General features: G+C 52.5%; 1 protein-coding gene across 4 annotated transcripts in view; it reads right to left on the bottom strand.

The window, feature by feature from the left end:
- Positions 1-207: 207 nt before the first annotated feature.
- The window catches only part of MYOM3 (myomesin 3), a 52,601-nt gene continuing 28,891 nt past the window's right edge, over positions 208-23,917 (bottom strand). For all 4 annotated transcript variants that reach the window (XM_043445586.1, XM_043445585.1, XM_043445587.1 and 1 more), the window contains 20 exons: positions 23,612-23,799; positions 23,252-23,378; positions 22,015-22,193; positions 17,753-17,867; positions 16,433-16,589; positions 15,612-15,721; positions 14,101-14,145; positions 13,021-13,157; positions 11,218-11,362; positions 10,995-11,054; positions 10,559-10,626; positions 9,247-9,357; positions 7,033-7,120; positions 6,504-6,542; positions 6,107-6,215; positions 4,846-5,009; positions 4,559-4,595; positions 4,356-4,378; positions 2,646-2,701; positions 208-1,700 (listed from right to left, as the gene is read on the bottom strand). In XM_043445586.1, the coding sequence (XP_043301521.1) occupies positions 1,440-1,700; positions 2,646-2,701; positions 4,356-4,378; positions 4,559-4,595; positions 4,846-5,009; positions 6,107-6,215; positions 6,504-6,542; positions 7,033-7,120; positions 9,247-9,357; positions 10,559-10,626; positions 10,995-11,054; positions 11,218-11,362; positions 13,021-13,157; positions 14,101-14,145; positions 15,612-15,721; positions 16,433-16,589; positions 17,753-17,867; positions 22,015-22,193; positions 23,252-23,378; positions 23,612-23,799 (2,219 nt within the window). In that variant the 3' untranslated portion in view covers positions 208-1,439. The remainder of the gene's footprint in view (positions 1,701-2,645; positions 2,702-4,355; positions 4,379-4,558; positions 4,596-4,845; positions 5,010-6,106; positions 6,216-6,503; positions 6,543-7,032; positions 7,121-9,246; positions 9,358-10,558; positions 10,627-10,994; positions 11,055-11,217; positions 11,363-13,020; positions 13,158-14,100; positions 14,146-15,611; positions 15,722-16,432; positions 16,590-17,752; positions 17,868-22,014; positions 22,194-23,251; positions 23,379-23,611; positions 23,800-23,917) is intronic.

Consider the following 23,917-nt stretch of genomic DNA (forward strand, 5'->3'; position numbering starts at 1 on the left):
TCAGTTCTCCATATTGATTCCCAGCCAGGCACGGCAGGACCCCTGGCCCCTTGCCCCCCACTGCCATCACTGAACACCTGGCCTGAACTGCACCTGTGGCTGCTGGGGGTATAAGCTACCCATCATGCCTTGATGCGCGTGTAGGTGGTAAATGCAGGAGTGATTCATTTTATCTTTAAATTCAGAAATCATTTCAGCAATCAGAGGTGGGTGTTATGTTCTGGTATGGAGAGTATAGATGAGTTTTATTTTCTCTTTCATCATTTTCAAGGTTATCCAAAATTTTACAACAAACATCTCTAACTTTATAAACGCTTTCCCCTCCCCATCTGATTTTAAACAAGGAAACCGGAGGGTGGTGAAATGCCCAGCTCTGTATGAGGTCAAGCAAGCAAGGCCAACCAGTATGTGTCCTGCCAGGCAGAGGCCCTGAGCTGGGAGTCCTGAAGGTCTGACCTCTGTAACGTGGTGTCCCAGGCCGCCCAGGCGGTATCACCTCCACGCCTCACCTTTGCTCTCACCAGCCCCATTCCCGAAATCTCCTTCCATGACCATCACCACATCCCACTCATTTTTGAGGACCTAATTCCGCTAATTCCATGAAGGTGTTTTAAAGCTCACCTTCCCTAGTTGGGACCAACACCTGCCTCCCTCCTCTGACCACCAGTGGAACTTTATCTGGACCTTGTAGAATTCCGATCATCTGACTCGTCCTGAAGTCATCTGCACCCAGGTTTGTCTCTTCTCCTGGGCTGAGGTGCCCTTGAGGGTGGGGCCTACATCTTTGTGCTCCCAGTGCCATCCAACAGCCCGGCATATGCTAGACTTCAAATGAATGTTTGCTGAACTTCATCGAAAATACAGTATCCTCAAAGAGGGGTATTATGATACATCCATTTATGGCTGGGCGCATTAGCCTCAGCACTGTTGTCATTTAAGGTTGAATTCTACGTGGCGGGGAGCTATCATATTTAGCAGCATTCCTGACTTCTATCTACTAGACGCCAGTGGACACCCACAGTTGTGACAACCCTAAATTTGGACACTGCCGAGTGTTTCCTAGGGGACAAAATTGCCTCTCATTGAGAACCACTGATACATGACTTCATAGAGTTTTCAAAAACAGTCCCTAGGAGTAGGAATCCCCATTTGATAGATGAAAAAGGCAAGGCTCACGGAGCGTTTCGAGTTGAAACAGTTGAGCACGTAAATCCTCCAGTCCAAGTCCAGTCCGTATCCTGCAATCCTGCAGGCCTCCCAGCACCCCATCTTTGCTTCTCCACTTGGGTGTGTCCACTCCACCCACTCCCATGCCCTGGGTTCTGCCCTGGTCCCTCCCCTCCAGTCTCACCCCCGTGGCCTGTGCCAGGCTGTGACCCTCTGGTTGACCCTCCTAGTCCAGCGCGGACTAGACCTCAGGCTGCGGTTGAATCTGACCGTCACATCTTCAGCATCTTTTCCTCTTCCCCATGCTTAAACACGCTGATGGTCACCTGGCCCGTCTCAGACCCGTACTTGTTCTTGACGAAGACACCGTAGCGCCCGCTGTCCTCACTTTTGACCCTCTCAATGGTGATGGTGACCTCTGTCCCCTTCACATCCATGTGGTAGCGGTCCAGGAAGGTGACCGGCTGGTCATTCTTCAGCCAATAGATTTCAGGGGCAGGATCTCCTGAGACGACGCAGGTCAGGCACAGGGTCTGTTTGAAAGAACAGGAAAGGACCAGTCAGTTTCATCCTCTGGGACTAACCCTTGGCATCACCTTCACGCTCCCAGGGAGCTCCCAGGACAAGTTGCTCCTTGTGACACGTTAATTATGTGTGCTTTATTGTAACCCATAAAGTAATAACACTAAAGGGAGACATTTTACTGCAGGCCCACATCCTCCATTCTCAGCTTCATTCTAGAGGAATGCTTGCTAGAATTTCAGATCTTTATTACTTGAGCAGTGACCTGCCCTAGAGTGGCCTGGACTTTGCTTTATTGCTTTCTGTTGTACATTTCATTATGATTTTACCAGGCAAATAAGCCTAGATTGCTTTAACATAAGATGTTAAGAATTGAGTTTGAAAATGCTCAGGAGAGCAGTGTCTCGGTGCAGAGCACTGTAGTGTAATGGGCAAATACCCGGAGTCCGGAGCTGGGCTGTCTGGGTGTGACTCCCAGCCAGCACTGTTCCTTTAAGCTGTGTGCCCTTAGCTAAGTCCCTTAACCTCTCTGGGCCTCCGTTCCCTCAGTTATAAAGGGTGACTAGTAACAACACACTCTTCCATGTGGTTGCCTCCATGGTTAAAAAATGGAACAGTGCCTGGTACAAGGGGAGCAACGTGAAGACATGAGCTGTTATTTTCTAGAATATTAGACTTGCATAATTTCAGTCTGGAAAGGGCTTTTCAGGGCTCATTGAGTCGAAGCCCGTGACATCCGGGGCACCCTGGAGAGACGGGGTGAAGCTGGGGCCAGCACCCCCCGCCCCAGGCCACACCCACACGTGTGACCATCGAGGGGTGGCCGCTAAGCCACTCTGGCGGAAGCAGCCCTCGGGCTCTGGGGTCCACAGTGCCCTGTTGTTTTGTGCTCTCTGGCGGGTGCGGGAGGGAGCCCAGGGTGGGGCCGCTGGCTGTGGGCCGGGGACCGTCAGTACCTTGTCTTCCATGATCGTGGCCACGTCCGGCAGCCCCCTCACCACTTTGGCACGATCTGGAAGGGAAAAAAATGAGACCCCCCGCGTGATGAACGTTTACCTGGAGTGGTGGTTTATTTTTCAGCAATGCTTCTTTTCCTATTGGCATTGTTTGGGGTGGACATCTTTAAACCTGTATTATGTTATTTCCTTGCAGGCAGAGGACATAATGTTTCTGTCATTGACTTGAGGTTGATATCATGGTTGGTGGTACCTGGAGGTGATAGGGAGGTGCCCTTCCCCTTGAGAACTGGGAGAGAAGGTGAATAAGATTGCTCTGAGCCTTAAACTGGCAAAGTGCACACAACAGGTGTGATGATCCAGCTAAGGGAGGGAATTGGAAGGAAGCTTTTGGGACACTGATTCTGGTCAAGGGAGGGGACCTGGTGGCCCTGGTGGTTGGGCAGGAAGAGAAGTTAAAATTAAGTCACTCAGTCGTGTCCGACTCTTTGCGACCCCATGGACTATAGTCTACCAGGCTCCTCCATCCATGGGATTTTCCAGGCAAGAATACTGGAGTGGGTTGCCATTTCCTTCACCAATCACTAAGCAGAAAGCCAACATATCCCTTATGCTGAAATCGAGGCTGTGGGAACAGCCCCTGGATCATGACTGGGGGGATAGGCAAAGACCCTTGAAGCGGTTGGTGTCCGCAACGGATGTAAGGGAGAAGGACCCTGGATCAAGGTTGGGGGAGGGGGAGAGATGGACCTTCATGTGGGCTTAATGTTCACCAGGCAATAATCCACCGTCCTAAACTCTGGACTTCACAAGTCCCGGCAACCACAGATGGTGAGTCCAGGCTCCTGCTGGTAGGGCCCTGGGGTGGGTGTCCTGTCCTGAGACTCAGAATCCCAGGATGGGTTGTGGGACGGAAGTAATTAGACAGAGATGTGATGGGCTGAGTCAGGTCTTCAGCCTCTGGTCCTCTCACCAAGGTGGCCGCCCCCTGTGAGGGCTCCTCACTGCCCTTAGACCCCGGATGACCAACCCCCTTCCAGATTTCAGTTACGAACAGCCTGCACTTCCTGCCAAGTGGGGACATTCGGGAACAAGAAGCCATATAGGGTTAATCCCTCCTCCTACACGTGACCACAAATGGTCGGTTTCCTTTCTCAGGTTGTCTGGAGCGGCTTTACTCTGCTGCCTGGGGTCTTTCCCTCTTGAAAGGTCCCATAGTGACTGCTGGGTCAGTGGGACCAGCAAGCCAGCCTCCCGGAACGGGGTGGTTTAGCACTGGCTGTGGAGACCTGATGAAGCTCCAGCGCATGGACTTGGTGGTGCCCCTGGGCAGCTCAGAGGCTGTGTCCTGGATTAGATGAAGTCCTAGTGCCCCGACAGCCAGAACCAGGTTCAGCATTAAAGTCGTCCGTTCCCAGGCCTCAATCAGAAGGGCCAGCGCAGCCTCGGTCCCGTCTACCCCTGCCTTCGGAGTCCCTCTGACATCAGCCGATTGGATGCTGGGTGCACCCATGGTCTCAGGTATCTTCGGACTCCTTATCCGCCTGTCTCCATGCTGCCGCTGCCCAGGTCTCCTGGCAGCTGTGTGACAGCCCAGAGCCACACAGCCACACAGTCACACAGCTGGGCAACCGGGGCTCACAGCTGTGAGCGGCTGGGAAGTCACCCCCAACTCAGAAAAGGAAACCGCGGCAACATGGCTGGACTTACTCTTCTCGATGATGGCCAAGGCTCTGGAAAACAGAAATGGGAAAAGGGCTTAACAGATTGTTAAAGGATAATCCTGCCTGGGGTTGGGGGAGGGGTGGTAAGGGAAAGGCGGATCCAGCCAGCTGCACCTCCCAGGAAGGGTCCTGTTTGTGTGTGCCCCAGGGGCCTTGATCACACTGGGAAACGCTACCAAGGGAACTTACTTCAGTCTCTGGTGCTCAGCCAGGGCATCTTCAAAAGCTATGAGAAGGAAAAGGGGAATAGCTGCGTCAGAGCATCCCCCCTACCCACCCTCTACTACATCTCCCTGACCTTTGCAACCTGAAGGTACAAAGCTCAGCTGTGACTGTTCCTACTCTCTGTTCCAGCATTCTCTTGGGGGCAGTGCTAGGATTGGGTGGGGAGATGGGAGTATCCCCCCAGCCCCCACCAAAGACTGTGGGGTTTCCTAAACAGGTTTCCCCCAAGGACAGACGGGTGGAGAGATCACCTTGCCCTGAGAGATCGGCAGAGAGCTGCCTGACTTCCTTCCCAGCGGCAATCTCCAGGATGTATTTGCCCTTGTCTGAGTCCTTGGGATCCAGGATATGGAGCCAGATCTCATCCAAGGTGGTACCAGCCCTCACCCGGTCGCCACTCTCCAGGCGTTTCTCTCTGAACGTGAGGGCAAAGAAATGGTTAAGAGGGCTATGCCCAGGACAAGCTGGCTGCCTTCCCAGCTGTAGGCACCCCTGCCCCAGACTCCTCTCCTGGGGTTTTGTCTCCAGATGTGTGGGCTGACCATCCATGAGACATCCGATAAGTATCTACCCACTCATCCATCCATCATTCATCAAAGCTTGTGCCAGTGTTGAGTCTCTATTTGCGACATGTCCTGCAGGCTGGGACCTTGAGCAAATGGGGCCCCAGGATCAGTGGCCACCTCCCTCCATCCCACCCGTGGGAGCCACTTCCTCACCTCATCCTTCTCCTCATCTTCAAAACCTCCCAGGAGCTCCTCCCACGATAACTGGCCCCAGGCTCTTACAAACTGTATACACTCCCCTCCTTCTTTACTTAAATTTCGTACCTAAAGACACCTGGCCCATGCTCCCAGTGTCGTGCTGCAAAAGGGACACTTCTGGGCTTAGTCACGGGGCTCAGAGACTCCGGGGAAAGAGCTTTATTGTTCTGAAATTCAACTTGGCCTTGGTCTTACTCACAAGGCAAGTTTGACTAAATCAGTCCAGCCTCCTCCATAGAATGGGTGCAGTAATGTCTGCTTCACGAGGCTGAGGTATGCACGTAAGGGAAAATTCTGCCCCCAAACTCTCTGGGGTCACTTAGCTCTGGCTGAGTCCCTGATGCCTGATCCTGCCTTCAAGGCCTGGCCCTGTTAGCTGTCAGCCCCCCAGGTGCCTCTGCCTGCCTGTCTCCCCTCAGCCTGGCTGCCTGAGTGCATTAAGGCTGCAGAGACCCACAAGGGCACCACGACCCACTTGACCACCTGGTTTTCCTTCCTTCCTGAGTCCTTCCCTCCCTCAGTTCCCAGGTGCTGCTCTAAGACAATGGTCCATCTGTGGTCATGGAGACACTGGGAAAATGTTCTCAGCACCAGGAGTCCCACCTTCCCTGGGGAGCCTCCCTTCTTCGCCCCTGACAGCTGTTCCCTTCCTGGGCTCCCTCTGTGGGCCGGGGGTGGGGGGGCGGCTGGGCTCAGGTGTGGGTGCTGGCCCCCTCCCTCCTGGGACCCCAGGGCAAGGGCAGCCTACTTGTGGAACCAGGTGGTCTTCATGTACTTGACGTTGTAGTACTTGACCTTGCTGAAGAGCCGGATCCCTTCCTCCGTCCCCTGGATTTTCAGTGGGGTCGCAGAGAGGGCTGGCGGTAGTGGGGGGGAGGGGGGGACAGGGCAGAGGAGAAGGCTGAGTCTTCCCCAAGGCCCTTTGGGCATCACATCTGGGGGGCGGCCAGCTCACCCCTGCTCTGGGGTGCGGTGGGGGGAAGGCAAGTGTGGTCACGGAGCAGGAACATCCCCCCCCCGCCACAGTCTCTGAGGTTGGAGTCTAAACCCACCCCACCCTGGCAGCCAAGGATGGCTGGAGGCACCCCGGAGGCTATGTGGCATCAGATCAGGGCTGGGCAAAGAGGGGTGGGGGGCTTGCTTACCACCGATCCTGCCCAGCTCAGTGAAGATGGCATCCAGGGCTGGAGGGAGAAGATGGAACGGTCAGCTGATATGGGGGGCTCCCCGAGGGACACACCAGGGTGGGCTTGGCCTTGGAAAAGGCTGGTGGAGCTTATGAGCAGCTCTGAGGACACAGGCGTAGGGGCGAGGAGGGGACCCAGGGCACTCCATGACGGAAGGGGTGGGGCCATACAGACGGCGGACAGATGGGCTGACCTGATGATTTTCCTGCAGCCTGAGGCTGTCGGCCTGGTAAGGACCCTGGGGCCCACTGTGGGGCAGAGCAGAGAACCCAGGCTCCACATCATGAAGCCTGGGCTCGCTGGGGGCAGGGCAGTGAGCGTGGGCTCCAGCATCACACAGGCCAGGCCCTGACCTGCGGTGCAGCCGTGGGTAGGTCACTTAACTCCCTTGGGCCTCAGTTGCCCCCAGTGACACGGGGATGACAGACTGCAACTCTTGGTTCAGCGAGAGACTTCCTGGCCCATCTCTGACATCGCCAGCTCCTACCTTCATCTCTGAGGTCCAGGATGGTATCGTCCTCCCCGCGATCATCGGAAACCTCTGCTCTGTAAACTCCCTGGTCCTCTTTGGACAGCTGGAAGGAAGGAGAGACGGTGGTATCGGCATGGGTTCCAGAAAGAGCGATGGACAGTAAATTAGGAGGCCTGCGCTCCGGGCCTGCCCCTAACTCTCCTGCTGGGGCTCAGTTTACCCCCCTGTGATGGGCCACCTCTGGCTCCTTCCAGCTCCAGAGCCCTTTGATTCCAAGCTCTCGGCTCCTCGGGGCCCAGAGGTGGGGCAGGGAGGCAGACCTGAGGGCAGAAACAGACGCCCCCTCCCCCTCTCCCCTCCCCCAGGGGGATTCTGAGTCAGCTGCTCTGAGCAGAGCAGACAGTCCTCCTTGCAGAGCTGGGCTGAGCTGGGAGCACCCTCCACCAGAGCTGCCCTGCTTCTGGGGGGCCCGGGATGGAGGGGCATCTCTCTGCATCTCTCAGAAGAGGTGTGCTTTCTTTTGCTCAGGACAAGGGTGTCCTTATTGGCATAAGCTTGTCAACCTCGACAAGCCTGGGTCAACACTTAGCAAAGCAAGAACCTGGGCTGTGCTTTCAAAGCAAAGTCAGAGGTCAACTGTGCCCTCTCATTACCCAGCATCTCCTCCAAGGGCTGGAGGGTGGGGTAGGGCGATGTCTGCCTCCCTGACCTGTCAAAGGGCCCCTTGCAACCATCTCCACATAGCGTGTTTTGAGGCAGGATCTGAGGCAGAGACATTTCTTTAAAAAAATTATTTATTTTTAGTTGGAGGATAGTTGCTTTACAATATTGTATTGGTTTCTGCCATATATCAACATGAATCAGCCATGGGTATACATACGCCCCCTCCCTCGCGAACCTCCCACCCATCCCATCCCACTCCTCAAGAAGCATCTCTTAACCCGGGGATCAAAGGACTGAAACCCCAACGGTCCTCTCCTCTGTTCCCTCCCCGCTGCTTCAGTGAACGCTCCAAAGCCCCAGCCACATTCTGTGGAGGGTGATTGGAGAGACATTTGGGTCCACTCTCCAGCCTTGCATCTTGGTACTTACACCCCCTGAGTCTCAGTTTACCCATCTGTAAAATGGTGGCATAAACTTTGCCCTGACCACATGCTACAGTTTCCATGAGGATCAAGGGAGATAACTTTTTGGAAGCCAGAAAGTTCTCACACCAATAGGCCAGATGATTATGACAAGACTCAGTAGCAGTTAAGCACCTCCTTGATGCCAAGCCCTGTGGAAGGACCTGAACTGTGATGACAAAGGCCCACTTCTCATTATTTTGGCTGAGATTTGGGCGAGGACCCTGACATCATTAGTTCTTTCCTTGTCAGCAAACCTGCGTTTGCACAGTGCTCCTTGGCACACGGGCCACAGAAATCAGTGGCAGGGCAGAAAAACACTGAATATTTAAGAATGAGCTCTGTATTTCTATCTTAACCAGGTCACACTCCTCTGAGAGCCATGGGGTGGAAGTGGATGGGAGAGGTAAGCTCCAGGCCTGCTTTGCTCTGCCCAGAACTGCCTCCCATGGAGACAGTCTTCTTGCCCTGAATCTCAGGCTGCAGCGGCAGGAAGGAATCTCTGAGACAGCATCCTGCCCGACCCTCTCATGTTACAGGTGAAAACTGAGGTCAGAGAGGGACAGTGACTAGCCCAGGGCCACACAGTCAGGGGCAGGGCCGGGACTGGAATCCAACGAAAAGGAAAAATCAGTATGAATGAGCCTGTCTTTATTTACAATTTTGGTATTGTTTTCCCCCATGGTCTTCTATTTTGGCATTAATTTGATTCTTACTATTGCCTGAAAAGGGCTTCCCTGGTGGCTCAGATGGTAAAGCGCCTGCCTGCAATGCCAGAGACCTGGGTTTGATCCCTGGGTCAGGAAGATCCCCTGGAGAAGGAAATGGCAACCCACTCCAGTATTCTTGCCTGGAAAATCCCATGGATGGTGGAGCCTGGTAGGCTACTGTCCACGGGGTTGCAACGACTCGGACATGACTGAGCGACTTTACTTACTTACTGATTGCCTAAAATATTGTTTATCTTGATTACTGAGCTTTTTGGTGCCCCCTTAAAGTGCGTGCATGAGGTTAGTGCCTCACTCGCCTCGCCTTGGTCCTGACTCCCTGCCCAGAGCTCCTGGCCCCGCAACTCCATGAGCTCTCAAGTCAGGGCTGTGCTCACCTCTTCGATGCAGAGAAGCCCTGCTCCAGTCTGTGGGTCGTACTGACCAGCGGGGAACTCTCTCTTCTGGAAGAACCACTGGAAGCGGGTTTCCTTCTTGGTGTTGGTCACCTGAGGAAGGTCAGGAGTGAGGAGACTCCTTCAGGCTTTCTCTTTTAAGTGAAGACCCAGTTCATCTGAACTTTCTTTTACAAAAAACGATTTCCCCCTCCCCCTTCCCTCTTGCTCTCCCCCTAACTCTCAGCCAACCCCTTCCTCACACAGCATGTCTTCTCTGATGGCTTCTGAACTCTGGACTTTTGCTAATGGCATTCCCTCTGCTTCTTGATCCCTTTCCTACCCTATTTTTCTTTGTAAATACCTGTGTTACCTCCTCCAGGAAGCCTTCCTTTCTGCACCCCAGAGTGCCCCCTATCATGAATAATCAATTTCATGCATGTCTCCATCACAACACCAGGTATGCTGCTTTCACAGGCTCTTGCTTTGGACTGTGGGATCCTGGAGGCCTAAGGAGGCCACGTCTTCATTCTTGTAGGCCCAGGGCTTGCAGAGTGCTTACGTTTGCTGAACGGATGCCCTTCTGGGCGTGCGCCCTCCCCTAGTTATCTGCAAGGCTGCAGGGTGCTGCGAAACAGCGGCGCCAGCTCTGGAGTCAGACACACTCGGGTAAACCCTGGCTCCAGGCTCTGCCTCTTGCTCTGCGGTCTTGAGCTACTTCCTCACTTGTTTTTTCATCCTAAAGCGGGGATCCTAACGCCTCTCTCACAGATGGTTGTGAAGTAGATGAGATAAAATAATGCTATAAAGCGCTGGGCAGAGTGTCTGGCGGGACACAGGGGCTTCCCCTTAATCTACAGAGCGCTCTCTTTCTCCCAGACTCCTGGTCTCCGGACTCTCCCCCAGAGCAGCTAGGAGACCTAGCTTACGGCTGACCCAGCGCACTCTAATTCACCCCGACTCTGCTCCCTGGGCTTTTGTTTTCCAGGTTAAAGGCAAAATGCATGGGGCTACTTCCCCTGCTTGGGACCAGACTTAGAGCAGGGTACGCAGTTTCCCGGGGGTGGGGCAAGACCGACTCTTGGCGATCCTATGGACTGCAGCACGCCAGGCCTCCCTGTCCATCACCAACTCCCGGAGTTTACTCAAACTCAATGTCCATAGAGTCGGTGATGCCATCCAACCATCTCATCCTCTGTCGTCCCCTCCCCCTCCCGCCTCCAATCTGAAGACAGCCACTGGGCTTGGGGAAAACCACTGGTCTGGGCGCACGTGGCCCGGGGGCAGGGCTGGAGGGGGGGAGGCGAGGCTTTGCCTTGCAGGTCAGCAGCACTTGGCAGTCCTCCGTGACCTTCCACTGCAGAGGCTCCACGAAATACGGACCTGCGAAGGCACAACGACACGCCCGGCGGTCAGAGCGCCAGGATCGGCTCGCGCGCCACCTGGTGGCGAGACGGGGGAAGGCACCTGGGGCGGGGCACCTGAGGCCCAAAGGCCCCTCGGATGCTGGGATCCCGCCGCTACCCAGGAGGGGCCTGGGGTGAGGCGAGGGAGGCCCCTGGGGTGCAGAATTTAAGGAGGCGCTCACTCTCGGGCTTGGGCAAGTTTTGGCATGAGAACAGCACTGGATCAAAAGGCAGTGGCCGTCCCTCGGGGCCCCAGCAGGACACAGGGATCTATTAACCCACTTGTCCGGCAGTTTCCCGGCGCTAGTGGATGAGGGTTTTGGACTCCGTCCCAGCAGGTCTTACCCTGTTTTCTCTTCCAGTCTCTTCTCTTAGCATCTGCCGCCCTTAGAAGTTTGTCGAACTCTGTGAACACAGAGGGTAGGGGGGAACTGGAGTGAGCCAGGGGCGCAGGTCCGGGGAGTCAGGGAGTCGACTATGGGGGCGTGTGGATGGACCAGGAGAGACCCCAGGGCTGAGAGCTGAGGCCGGGGGCCTGGGGCGGGGCGGGGCCCGGGGCACGGCTGACCATCGTCCACCAGCGCCAGGGTGATCTGGTTCTTGGCTTTTCCGTCTTGGAGCTGAGCCGTGTACGACCCTTTGTCGTCCTCGGTCAAATGCTGGATGATCACTTCTACCAGGCCCTTCTCTCGGACGAAATTGATTTTGCGGTTCTGGGGAGAAGGAAACAGGAGAGGTTGTTCTGCTGTCTTCCAATTATAGGGAATGTGTGTTGTAGGGGTGCAAATCGGGGTGTAGCTGGACTTGGGGTGGTAAAGTTAGAAGCCTTCAGGTTTGGGGAAGGGGTCCTGGGTACCTCTCTTCATGTGTATAGACACACCCGGCTCCTGAGAACACCCTGGGGCCCCGCGGGCACAGGAGAATCTTGTGCCGGAGTCAATTTCAGTTACTAATAATCCCCCAATCTCCTACTGTGCCATATTTTTTTAGTTATTGTCTAAATTTTTTTTTTTGCAGTTTAATAGACAAAATTTCCCATAAAATTATAAAGGGTACTATAAAAATCCTGTGTGTCTGCTACCCAGAGTTAATACTTGTTTATATTTTGTCACATTCTAACAATTTTCAAAACATTTTGTTTTCCACATTTAGGACCCTATTCCCCCTGGCTTCACTTGTATGTATGATTTGAGGGAACCGCTCGTTTTGTTTGTTTTTCTATAGTCTCAGTGCTGTGTGCTGAGTCCAGACTTTGTTACACTTCCTCCATCATGAGCCAGTGTCATGCGTGCTTTGACTTTATGCAAAACTTTCTCTGTTTTCTCAATTGTTCCTCCTGATCCTGGGGCAACCAACCCCATTGTACAGATGCAGAAACTGAGGCACAGACAGGCGAGGAGACCTGCCCAGAGGCACACAACCCACAGGAGATGAACAGGAACCTTCTGACATGTAGCCTTGAGTTCTTTCTCCTCTGTCAGAACCAGCTCCTCTCTTGATAACACATATGTAATGACGGCCAGTTGGCCATCTGGAAGTGGAATTCACAAATAAGATAATTTTATGATTAAATCTCTCATGAGATTGAAATTGGCATCTTTGTAAGTAAAAACAGTTGAGCTTGGGCAACCTATATGGTTCAATTAATACAACTTACTGCACATGAAAATTTTTAAAAAGCAATGTAACACCACAACTATAACAGGAAGAGGAAATGAAAGTAATGTTTTTCAATACACAGATGCTCATATCACTCATGGGTGCTTCATGACTTACAGTGAATTCATTTTAACTTAAGAGAAGTTAGAATAGCAAAAAGATTAAAACTATTCTGTATGGGGGAATTCCCTGGTGGTCTAGTGGCCCAGATTCAATCCCTGGTCAGGGAACTGAGATCTTGCAAGTCAAAGCAAACGAAAACTATTCTGTACAAGAATAGGAAAATGAATAAAAAGAACAGGTAACGGGGCTAATAGAATAAAATCTATCAGTGTATATTAACACTGCAAAAAAATTTTAAAAAATTGGTGTTTGTGTCTCAGAGTCAGGGTCTCGGCTTGGATAGTCACAAGCATGAATGTAGGTTTTTCATCTTACGAATGTTTGTCAGGATACTCAAAAATTGTGGGGAGCATGGGAAATTCTTTGTGGGAGTGTCCCTTGCATTGGTAAATGTCTAGCATCCCTGCCCCCGTCCCCCGGGTACTAAAATCCAGGTGTCCCCACCCCGACTCCTTCACTGTGACAGCTGAAGCAGGTGGCTATTTCTGAAATGTCTGCTAGGGAGCAGTGCTGGCTGGTAGAGACCACTGCCTGCGAGGCCACCTCCTGGGCCAGGGACCTCACTTAGGGATGCTGAGCCCCCAATTACCGGTGAGCTGAAGATTTCCTTCTCGTTGAAGATTAGATGCAACTCAGCTGCCGGAGACAACTTTTCCACTTCCAGCCAAAGCCGCACCTCTCCTTGTTCGAGGATTTCAACGTTCCAGCCGGAGATCAGCTTGATCACTGGGAGGCAGAGGACAGGAGAGGGTGGGCAGGGCACCCTCCTCCCCTCCCCACTCCCGACAGCCCCACTTTGAGCGCAGCGCGGACAGGCCACGTGCAAAGTGCTTCAGAGTCTGGTGGAGACATAGCTAGGGTGAGGATCTGGGGAGGGTTTCCCACATTTGGTCACCCGAGATTGAATTCATCTCAGGGAATTCACCCTCCTCCTATGGCTTTGAGGCCATGCTTCTCACCCTGGCTGGACACCAGAAACGTAAGGACTTTTAAAAAACCACATAATTTCATTTATTTTGTTTCATTTAGAAATAAATTGACTTGCAAAATGTTGCAAAAACAGACAGAAAATTCCAGTATCCTGAACTTTCCCAAATCACTGTATATTTTTTTAAACCAGGAAATTAATATTGATACCATTCTACAGATATTGTTCAAATTTTGGCACTATTTACTAATATGATTTTTTTTTTTTCCAGTGTGGGATTCAATCCAGGATCCCACATTGCATCCATGAACTTTCAAAACACTAATATCTGGCTCCAGTTCCAGAGATTCTGATTTATCTGGGGCATGGCCTGGGCGTTTGGATTTTGAAAAGCTCCCGGGGTGATTCCAGTATACACCCAAGTTTGTGACCCTTGCCACAGGGACTACAAACATACTCCTGGCCAATGGAGGAAAGCAGGGGTTTAGATGATCCACAATCCAAGAGGAAGAAGAAACCATTCACTCTGCCCTCCCTTGCACCCCACATGCTCCCTGCTGGCCATTCTTTTCTCTTTACAGACTGAGGACTCCCTGGGTGTCTGACCCTCCAGCCCCAAGATGACCCCATTCTCCCCTACCCCCAACAGCTAGTGTCTGGCTCTTGGCCGACTCAGCTCTGCTCAGGACACCCCAGTAGGCCTGGCGTGACTGCCTAAGTCTGGCGGCTTGGACCACTTACCTGGGTTTCTGATCTCATGGCTCAACTTCTTCAGCTTGTTCAGCTCTGGGACAGGGAAGAGCAAGGAAGAAACCAAAGAGAATGAGATACCCGGGCCAGAGCGGGTCATGGGAACCTTTCTAGCATTCACACTGAGTGAAAGTCCCGAGAGACTCAGCTCGGGGTCACTTGGTTACCAAAGAGGTTGATGATGACTATTGCGAGCCTTGGCTCTGGGGCACCGAGGGGGCTTCAGGGGTTGCTGTAGGACCCCCTGAGATGGCTTATTTTCCTTGTCTTTCAAGGCCTGATCAAGTGCCACTTCCCCAGGGAAGCAGCTGCTGTCTGCTAGGCTCTCAGTGATCCTCACACCGTGTTGTGGGGTGAGCGTTACGGTCTGCCGCCTGAGCCCCCGTGTTAATCCACTGCAACGTGCTGTCCTAGAATCGGAGGGTCTGGACCCTCCAATGACTACTTCAGGCGACAGGTGTCTGGGGCAGGTCGGCACAGTGCTGTCTCATCGCTAACTGCTTCTTTGTGTTAGGCTTGTCTCTCCTGCTAAGCTGAGCTCTGGACCTACATGGGTGTCTGACACACAGCAGGTGCTCAATAAATACGTGTTGCATGAATGAATTGGCAGAGGCAGAGCCCATATCTCATTGTCCCTTGTAAGCTTAGAGTCCAGAGTAGGGTGAGTCTGGGCACATGGCAAGCATCCAATCCCAAACCAAAAAACAAACCCCACTGCTTTTGTGGATGGATTTATGCTTTTGTGGTTGGCTTTAGCTTGCAAGGAGTTACGTAAGTGTACTGCATAACATCATTGTTTCACTTGGGGTATCAGGGATTATTACCCCCCTTTTACAGGTGAGAAAACTGAGGCCCAGAGAGGGATCATGACTTGCCCAAGGTCAAGCAGCCAGGAAATTGTGGAACTGGAATAGAAATTTGGACCCGCCTGGCTACTGTGTCTTAACAAAATCAAAGGGCCCCCTGTGCATTCAGCAGGGAGGACCGTGGCCGGCCCAGTTGCTATGGAGACAGCAGAGGGTGAGTCTCCTGGACGATGGCTTTAGGCCCAGCCTCCCCTCTCTGGTGGCCGCGGCCCACACTGCTGCCTGTGGCCGTCCTCACCCCTTAGGCTAACTGCCTTTGGCAGTTTATCATTCCACTTACACTGTGGTTTTTTTAGGCTATGGAAGGAAGTGAAATAATTCACCGGGACCTTTGCTTTTATCAAAAGTAGAAAAAGGAAAGAGAGAGATGAGAATAGTGTGAGCTCCATCAGGCAGGGATTTCTGCCAGCAGAGTTTGCTGATGTAATTCAGTGCCTGGGACGCCTTCTGGCATGTGGTCAGTGCTCAACAGACACTTATTCATGGATCGGCTGACCGAGTGGGTGGGTGAGGACCTACTTTTCTAGAAATCTCTGCTTTACTCGTTTTTGTGGCTACTTTCTGGCCTCTGGGGTATCTGTGTTTGGTACTCTGGGTCTGTCTCTCTGGGGTGGTGGCGGCAGAGAGGGGCCTCACCATCCTCTGTCAGTGTGTGGCTTGCTGAGATGTCTTCGTCAGCATCTGTGACCACCACCGAGTAGGTGCCCAAATCCTCGAGGCCGGGATCTTTCAGGATGATCTTGGATCTGCAGAGACAGCAGAGCAGGGGCTCTGAGAGGGGACTTGTGCCCTGGAAGCCTGGGAGCTGGGGAGTCTGGGTCGGCCTTGGAAGTCCTGCATCCCAGACCCAGACCCTGGCCAGGCCAGGAAGCAGGGGCGTCTACCTCCTTACATGTTTCCAGGGTCCCCTGCCCGGAGCCAGTCTGGCCTGCCACCCTCAATGGCCCTTGCTAGCCAGCCTCTCTGGAACCGTCTTCATACTGGCCACATCCCCCAGGCCTGCCTCTACTTGGGCTCAAGTCATTAGCTTTGTCTCCTGCCAGATGGGGCCGAAGCCAGAGCTTCTACAGATGGAGGAGCAAGACGTGGAGGCCCTGGACATCCTAACCCCTCTTTTACTGATGAGGAAGCATAGTCCAGAGAACGTCCAAGAGCAAGTTGCTGGTACCCAGGCTAGAAACCAAATCCTGAGCATCTCCTTGGAAGCACCCACATAGAGGCACTTTTCTTACAGAAGAAGGATCTCCAGATGAGGGTCACTGTTTCAAATCGTCTGTTGCCCCCTCCCTCACTTCTCCCTGAGGTGGCAGTCAGCATCCTTCACGGGAGACCACACAGCCCCCTCAAGCTCGTCATCGGGGGTCATTCCAGGTGGTCTCACCTGCGAGCTTTTGCCCACTCACCCGGCAACATCCAGGACCTGTGCCCTAGGTGTGTCGCCCCCTCCCCTCACTTACTTGTTAGGCTGCTCCTCGACCTTGACCCTCTCTGGATCCGGCGGGCCCTTGTAGTCCTTGGACCACTGAAACTCGGCAGAGTCGGGGGCCTCTGGGGCTTCAAAAGCCATGTAGATAAAGCCCTCGTCATCCACACCAACCTCTATCTCCCGGGCATCTGAGGGCAGGATTCAACAGAGGGTACCAGACATTTAGAAAAAATAAACCAGGTAAGGCCTGTTCCCTGCTTAAAGCCTCCAATAGCTGCCCATTACACTCGAATAAAATTATAAACTCTAGACTCTTGTGGCCTCCAAGGTGTTGCATGATCAGGCTCTTTCTAAGCTCAAATGTCACCTCCTCCAAGAGGCCCTTCTTGACTACTCTGGCTAAAGTAACGCCCACCCCACCCTATCACCTTGTTTTATTTCCTTTATTGCCCTTATCATTGACTTTTTCATCATTTACTTGTTTACTGTCCATCTGTCCCCACTCCTGTCACTAGAGCGGGAACCTTGCTGTCTCATCACTGCCTCGTCCCCAGTGCAACGTGGGTGTCATCAGATACTTGCTGAATGAATGAATAACTAAAAGAATGGGAAAAGAACACACTTTATAGTGGGAAGAACTGAGCAATTTCGTCATACACGAGCTATGTGACTTGGTCATTTAACTTCTCCGAGCTACAACAAAATCAGTTCTTAAGTGGGGACAATGAGGGCTTCCCTGGTGGTCCAGGGGTTAAGAAGCCACCTGCCAATGCAGGGGGCACGGGTTTGAGCCCTGGTCCAGGGAGATCCCACGTGCTGTGAGGCAACTAAACCCATGTGTCACAACGAAGCAACTAGAGAGTAGCCCCCACTCGCTGCAACTAGAGAAAGCCCTCGAGCAGCAACGAAGACCCAGTGCAGCCAAAAATAATAAATAAATAAAAATTTTAAAAATGTGGGGACAAGGACAGCTCTCTCAAAGGCTTGCTGGGAGGGTCAGACAGTGTAAGGACCCACTATAGCATCTGGCCTGTGTGGCAGGAGGGGACCCCGGGAAGGACCTGTGACCGCAAGGCAGGCAAAGCCACACAGTGTATCTGAAATGCAGCTGGCTATTATTTTAAATATCCACAAAGAGTTTTAAGAGTTTAGGAACGTGGCGTATCTGGGATGGAGGACCCATGACGTGGAAGGAGACCGTGTATTCAGATCTTAGGATCTGTCTCAGGATCCCACAGAGATAAAGGAGAGTGGGGGCTGGGAGAGAAATGGGCAGGAAGGGGTGTGGGGGGAAGGGAGGCCCAGCCGGTCTGTCTTCCTGCTGCGGATCCTCCCCTCCGCCTCCCCCTACCTGGCTTGTCCTCCAGGAGTACTGGGTCGGTGGGCATGGATGGCTGCCCTGGGCCCGCTGAGTTCACAGCCTGTACCTGGAACACGTAGGTCTTCCCTGGCTGCAAATCAGAAATCTGGAGAAAAGGGGGGGATAAGAGTGAGCCCTGAAGATGGCAGAGGCCCATCCTTCCTGCAACTCTGGCTAAGGGCTGCAGGGGATTGATTGATCACCATCCACCATCCACCATCCACCCCCCAGGGGGTGGGGGGCAGGCTTCCTGGGGGTGGGGACAGGCTGGGGGCATGTCACTTTCCCGAGTTCCAGCTTCAAACAGGCATCTCCACTGAGATTAGCTCCCATGCCTGTGACGCCTGGAACTCCATCTGCTCAGAGCTTAGCTTACCATCAGCTTGCCAACAAGAAAACTCTTTCTCCTCCTGGACCTGCCACCTCTCCTCCAACCGTCACCCCGGAAAGAAGCTTGGGGATCATCTTTGACATCTTTTTTTGAGCCCCACACCTCTCATCACCAAAGTTCTCATTTTATTTCCCTAACGTTTTTTTCTTTCTTTTTAACTTATTGGTTGATTTTTGGCTGCGCGGGGTCTTTGCTGCCGCACGTGGGCTTTCTCCGGTGGCGGCGAGCAGGGCTTGCTCCCTAGCTGCAGGGCACAGGCTTCTCACTGCGGTGGGCGCTCTTGTTGCGGAGCACAGGCTCTGGACCGTGCACACTCAGTAGTTGTGGTCCATGGGCTTAGTTGCTCCGTGGCATGTGGAATCTTTCCAGACTGGGGGCCGAACCCATGTCCCCTGCATTGGCAGGTGGATTCTTATCCAGTGTACCACCAGGGAAGTCCCTCTAACGCTTCCCGAATGTGACCTCTCTGTGTCCCAACCATGCCTTGATTAAAGTGTTATTTTTTCTCACTGTTGATTAGCGCAACAGTTTCCTAGATGGTGCCTCTGCCTCTAGACCCATCTTCCTGGTCTATATTTCCCTCTACCAATCTTTCCAAGATGCCAGTCTGATTACACTTAACTCTTTCAGTGGCCTTTGGGGGTGAACGTCAGATTTTGTGGCTTCATACCAAAGTCTTCCTCATCCAACCTTCTTCAGCTTTCTGTCTTCCTTCTCCCCTCTGTGCCCCCTTCACTCCCTGACTCCTCAGGGTCCCCCGCGCATCACATTGCCTCATGCCTCCCTGCCTTTGCCCTTGCAGTGCCCTCTGTCTGGAATGCCCTCCCTTCCTCTTGGTCTAGCAACTCCAAGTCATCCTCAGCCACTCAGCGTGGCAGATGGGACGAGTCCAGGAAGGGTCTCTTACCTTCCTCCTTGGAGCACCCAGAATCCCTTGAACCTGCCTCGATAGTATGACACACAGTATTTTAATTGCCTGTTCCCCAAGGACTGTGATTTGAGCCTTGAGCTTTTTACACCCAGGATCTAGTTCCCGGTCTGGCACTAAGGAGGTGTCCAGAAGTGCTGAGTGAATGCCGGCCAATCATCCACACGCAGAAATGGTGCCAAGTCACTGAAGCTCCCCGACCCTGGAGAGCAGAGGGATGAGCCGTCTCTGTGGCTCTCGAGGGTCAGCTGTCCCGCGCTGGCTGACTCTACCACAGCGGGGCAGCGGCTGCAGAATCTCAGAGCACCCCATGGACTCATGCCTCTGCAACTCAGTCTTAGACAGCCTTAATATTATTGTTTCAAAATGAAGTATTTTTATTTTTCCAATTATGAAAGAAATGCATGCTTGGGGGAAATATTAAAGCAATAGAAAATAATATAAAGTGAAGGCTCTCCTGGTTTTCCCACCCCTAGAGATGACCAAAAAATTGACAATATTGTAAAAATCCGTTAGTACTTGTATTAAATGCATGTAAACCACATTGAGGGCTTTCCTGGTGGCGCTAGGGATAAAGAACCCTCTTGCTAATGAGGAGATGTAAGAGATGCAGGTTTGATCCCTGGGTAGGGAAGATTCCCCTGGAGGAGGGCATGGCAACCCACTCCAGTATTCTTGCCAGGAGAATGCCATGGATAGAGGAGTCTGGCATGCTACAGTCCATGGGGTCCTAAAGATTCGGACATGACTAAAGCGACTTAGCACTCAAACCATGTTGAAATGCAACATGCACCATACTCTGCTTGTTAGCATCTTCTTCCCACATTGTTTTGGGCCTCTAGAGCATGCTTTTCTTTCCTCTTGGTGCTAACAGAGTGTTCACCTGTGGTGTTGAAACCCACACACCTTCCTGCCTGCTGGTGAAAGATGCCTCGGGAAAATGAGTTGGAGAAAATATTCCCTCTCTCCTTAGAGCTGCAGAAAATAAAATTGATTACATCTCATGGAATTTTCCTTAAACCAAGGAGGCCTATGAGACATGCTGGCTTCAGAAACAGATACTACCGTCTGGAAGTCTGTGGATTGTCTGTTAGTAATTTGTGTCTGCTAAGAATGCTACAGGCTTCCATTGTAGCTCAGTTATTAATGAATCTGCCTACAGTGCAGGAGACCTGGGTTCAATCCCTAGGTTGGGAAGATCTCCTGGAGAAGGGCATGGCAACTCACTCCAGTTTTCTTGCCTAGAGAATCCCATGGACAGAGGAGCCTGGTGGGCTGCAGTCCATGGGGTCCCAAGAGCTGGACATGACCTAGTGACTAAATCACCACCAAGAAGGCTTCAGTGGACACCTTTGTTTTCTGACAAGACAAATATTCGTGAGTTGTCTTTGTTATGCCAGAAGAGTATTATTTGTGCTTTCCCTTCTACATATGTGGAAGTCAAAACAACCTCCACAGGTGAATAAAACCAGTGATTCTGCTAGATTTATTATTTATCTAAACAGTCTAGAATTTGCTTCTCATTTAAATTAAGAAACATGTATATGCATAGAGAAGTTGCTCAGTCGTGTCCGACTCTTTGCGACCCCATGGACTGTAGCCCACCAGGCTCCTCCGTCCATGGGATTTTCCAGGCAATAGTACTAGAGTGGGTTGCCGTTTCTTTCTCCAGTGGATCTTCCCTACCCAGGGATCAAACCCAGGTCTCCCACATTGCAGACAGATGCTTTACCGTCTGAGCCCACCAGGGAATATGTATATGCATATATATTCATTAATATACAACGTGATATACATATAGTACACGTATATGCTCAGTTGCTCTGTCATGTCTGACTCTTTTGTGACCCCATGCTCTGTAGCCCGCCACGCTCCTCTGTCCATGGGATTTTCCGGGCAAGAATACTAGAGTGGGTTGCCATTTCCTCCTCCAGGGGATCTTCCCAAACCAGGGATCAAATCTGCATCTCCTGCATTGCAGGTGAGTCCCTTACCCATGAGCCACCAGGGTAAATAAAATAAAGCCCATATTAAATGTTATCTGACATATAAATGTCCTGCTCTGTATTGTGCATTTTTAAGCCATATATGATGGATTCATGTCAAAACTTACATGTCGCTCTACCTTGTTGTACATACTATTACTGCTCCTTAAACTACCACAGTCTTTACACTCCCTGGCACTGAGTTTGCATTAAGGATACACCGTGATCTATTTAAACAAACCCACTACTGATGGACGTTTAAGTTGTTTCCAGCTTTTGCCTTTATAAGCAACACTACAATGAGCATCACTGCCCCGAGGTCTTTGCACATTTGACTAATTGTTTTTCTACAGTTCAGTCCTAGAAGCAGAATTCCTAGCTTAAGGGATGTGCATATCAAGGACTTCTCTGGTGGTACAATGGGTAGGAATGCACCCAGCAATGGGGGGGACAAGGGTTCAATCCCTAGTCTGGGAAGATTCCACATGCCACAGAGCGACTAAGCTCCGTGCACCGCAAGTACTGAAGCCCACACGCCCTGGAGCCCATGCTTGGCAGGAAGAGAGACCACTGCAGTCAGAACCCAGTGCCCCACAGCTAGAGAGTAGCCCCTGCTCTCTGCACCTAGAGAAAACCCACTCAGCAACAAAGACCCAGCATAGCCAAAAGTAAATAAGAACTAAGTGTTTTAAAGAGGGATATGCACACCCAGATGCTGCTACACCTTGCTGATTACAAGTGAGGTTTTAGGGAGGAGTCTACTCAGCACAGAGCAAGTTAAGGCCAACCTGCCAGCCACACCTCCTGCCAACTCGCTGTGTGACCCTGGCTAAGCCGCACCCCCTTTCTGATCTTCTGCTGCCAGTAAGTGAGGGCAGTGACCTCTGAGGGCCGGTCCAGCTCTGATGTTCTGTAGGCCGGCTGCACCCTGTGGCAGGCGGGGACTCACCCTCAGGTGGGTGCCAGAGATGAGGTCTGGAGTGACTGGCTTCCACTGCTCAGAGCCTTCCTCCTGGAAACTGATGCGGTAGCCTGTGACAGGTCCAGCCCCTTGGTAGAGAGGGGGCTCCCATGTCAGCATCAGGGAGGTGGCCCGCACCTCAAACACCCGCAGGTCGTACGGGGGCCCTGTGGGTGAGAGAAGGAGATGAGCAGCCAGGCATCCAGCCAGACAGCCAAATGCCAGCCACACAGTCAGGAGGCAAGCGGGTGGTAAGTCAGCAAGCTTGTCCATTTTTCGGTCCCTCCCAGGTCTGGAAGTGCCCCCTCAGGGCTGGTGGGGACCTGGCCTGCCTTGGCTTCATGGCAAAGCTTGGTCTGGCTCAGACATAGAGTTAACTCTTCAGTGCTCAGTAGCACTTCCTCTGGGAAACATCCCTGATCTTCCTCATTCCCACCCCCCACACAGCATTCATCCATTTGATCTCTTTGTCATTTCAGTCTTTAATGTAGAAGCTCAAGGTATGGGGTTCAGGTCCCAGCTCCAGCCTTTCAGGCTATGCAGACTCTGGGCAAGTTACTTTACTTCTATGTTCTTGTCTCCTCATCTGTAAAATGGGGATAATAATAGTTCTTATAAAAGAGTGCTGTTGTGAGCATTAATGACAGAATTGATGGGAGGTGTCAATACACCTTATTGTTAGTACCCAGTAAGTATCAATTGTTTATAATGTTGTCTCAAGCCTCACACGGAATGACTATCTGCCATTCAGGTAGAAGGTTTGTGCAGAAAACAGAACTGAGCTAAACAGAAAGGTGGAAGGCTGGCGTCCTCCCTTCCTAAGTGGGAGGTGCAGGGCTACCGTGTGAGAACGCTGATGTGACTCTGTCCAGGACTGCACATGACACTTTTGATGATAATGCAGGGAAAGTGCTGGGCAAGCTGGAATGAGTTGGTCACCTAGCCGTGTGCCTTTAGGGGTTGAGATTGGTCTGTGGTGAGAATCAGAGCTCCGATGGAGTGCTGAGCTGGAGAGTAATTTGGACGGGGGGTGCAGGGCCAGTCAATGGCCAAGGTCAGGGCTCTTGACTTGCCTGGGTTAAGACCGTCTGTGGATGAGATTACAGGGCCCGTTGGTGGAAGGGGGCAGGGGAAAGAGCCTGGCGGTGGTGTTCATCGTCACTGGTTAGCTTTGGGGAGGGAGGCGAGGACTGATACTGGGCTTCGGCTCCTCCCATCCGCTCACCTGGCTGGGGCATCGTCCACTCTTTGCACTCAAACAGCTTGCTGGGCGCCGACAGCTCGCCAACACCTGCCCAGTTTACGGCCCGGGCACGGAACTCATAGAAGTGACCTTCATGGAGGTTGCTGACCTTGAAGAGCAGAAACACAGACTGTGAAGGCCGAGGCTGGGGAGACAGAGGATCGAGCTCACTGCAGGAGGTCTGTGGGGACTTTCGGTGAGATTGGTCTGCCCTTCATAATCAGCCGGATCATGGAGGCTGAGGAGCCTGAGGTCTCTCAGCCTCAGAACCTCCAACCCCGACCTCTGGTCTCTGCCTGCGTAAGTCAGAACCTCAGGCCGGTGGCCGCCTTCCAGCCTCACCTTGCAAACCTGGGTGGGGACGGGCTGCTGGTTGACCGCATGCCAGTCCAGCTCCTCCGAGTCATGCTGGTCTAGGAAGTAACCCAGGATCTTGCCGCCTCCACGCCGCTTCGGGGGTTTCCATCCAATGACCATTTCATTTTTCCCGCAGTTCAGGAGGGCGAAGTCATATGGCGCAGACGGTGTAGCTACAGGGAGGCAAGGGGGTCAGTGCTCCCAGGGGGTGGCCAGACTGGACAGTGGGGCCCAAGGGAGGTAATGAGCCTCCCCTGGTGGGTGTCCACCCTCTGGGGGCGCTGACTTAGC

Source organism: Cervus canadensis, chromosome 24 (assembly GCF_019320065.1).
Source record: "Cervus canadensis isolate Bull #8, Minnesota chromosome 24, ASM1932006v1, whole genome shotgun sequence".
Taxonomy (NCBI): Eukaryota; Metazoa; Chordata; class Mammalia; order Artiodactyla; family Cervidae; genus Cervus; species Cervus canadensis.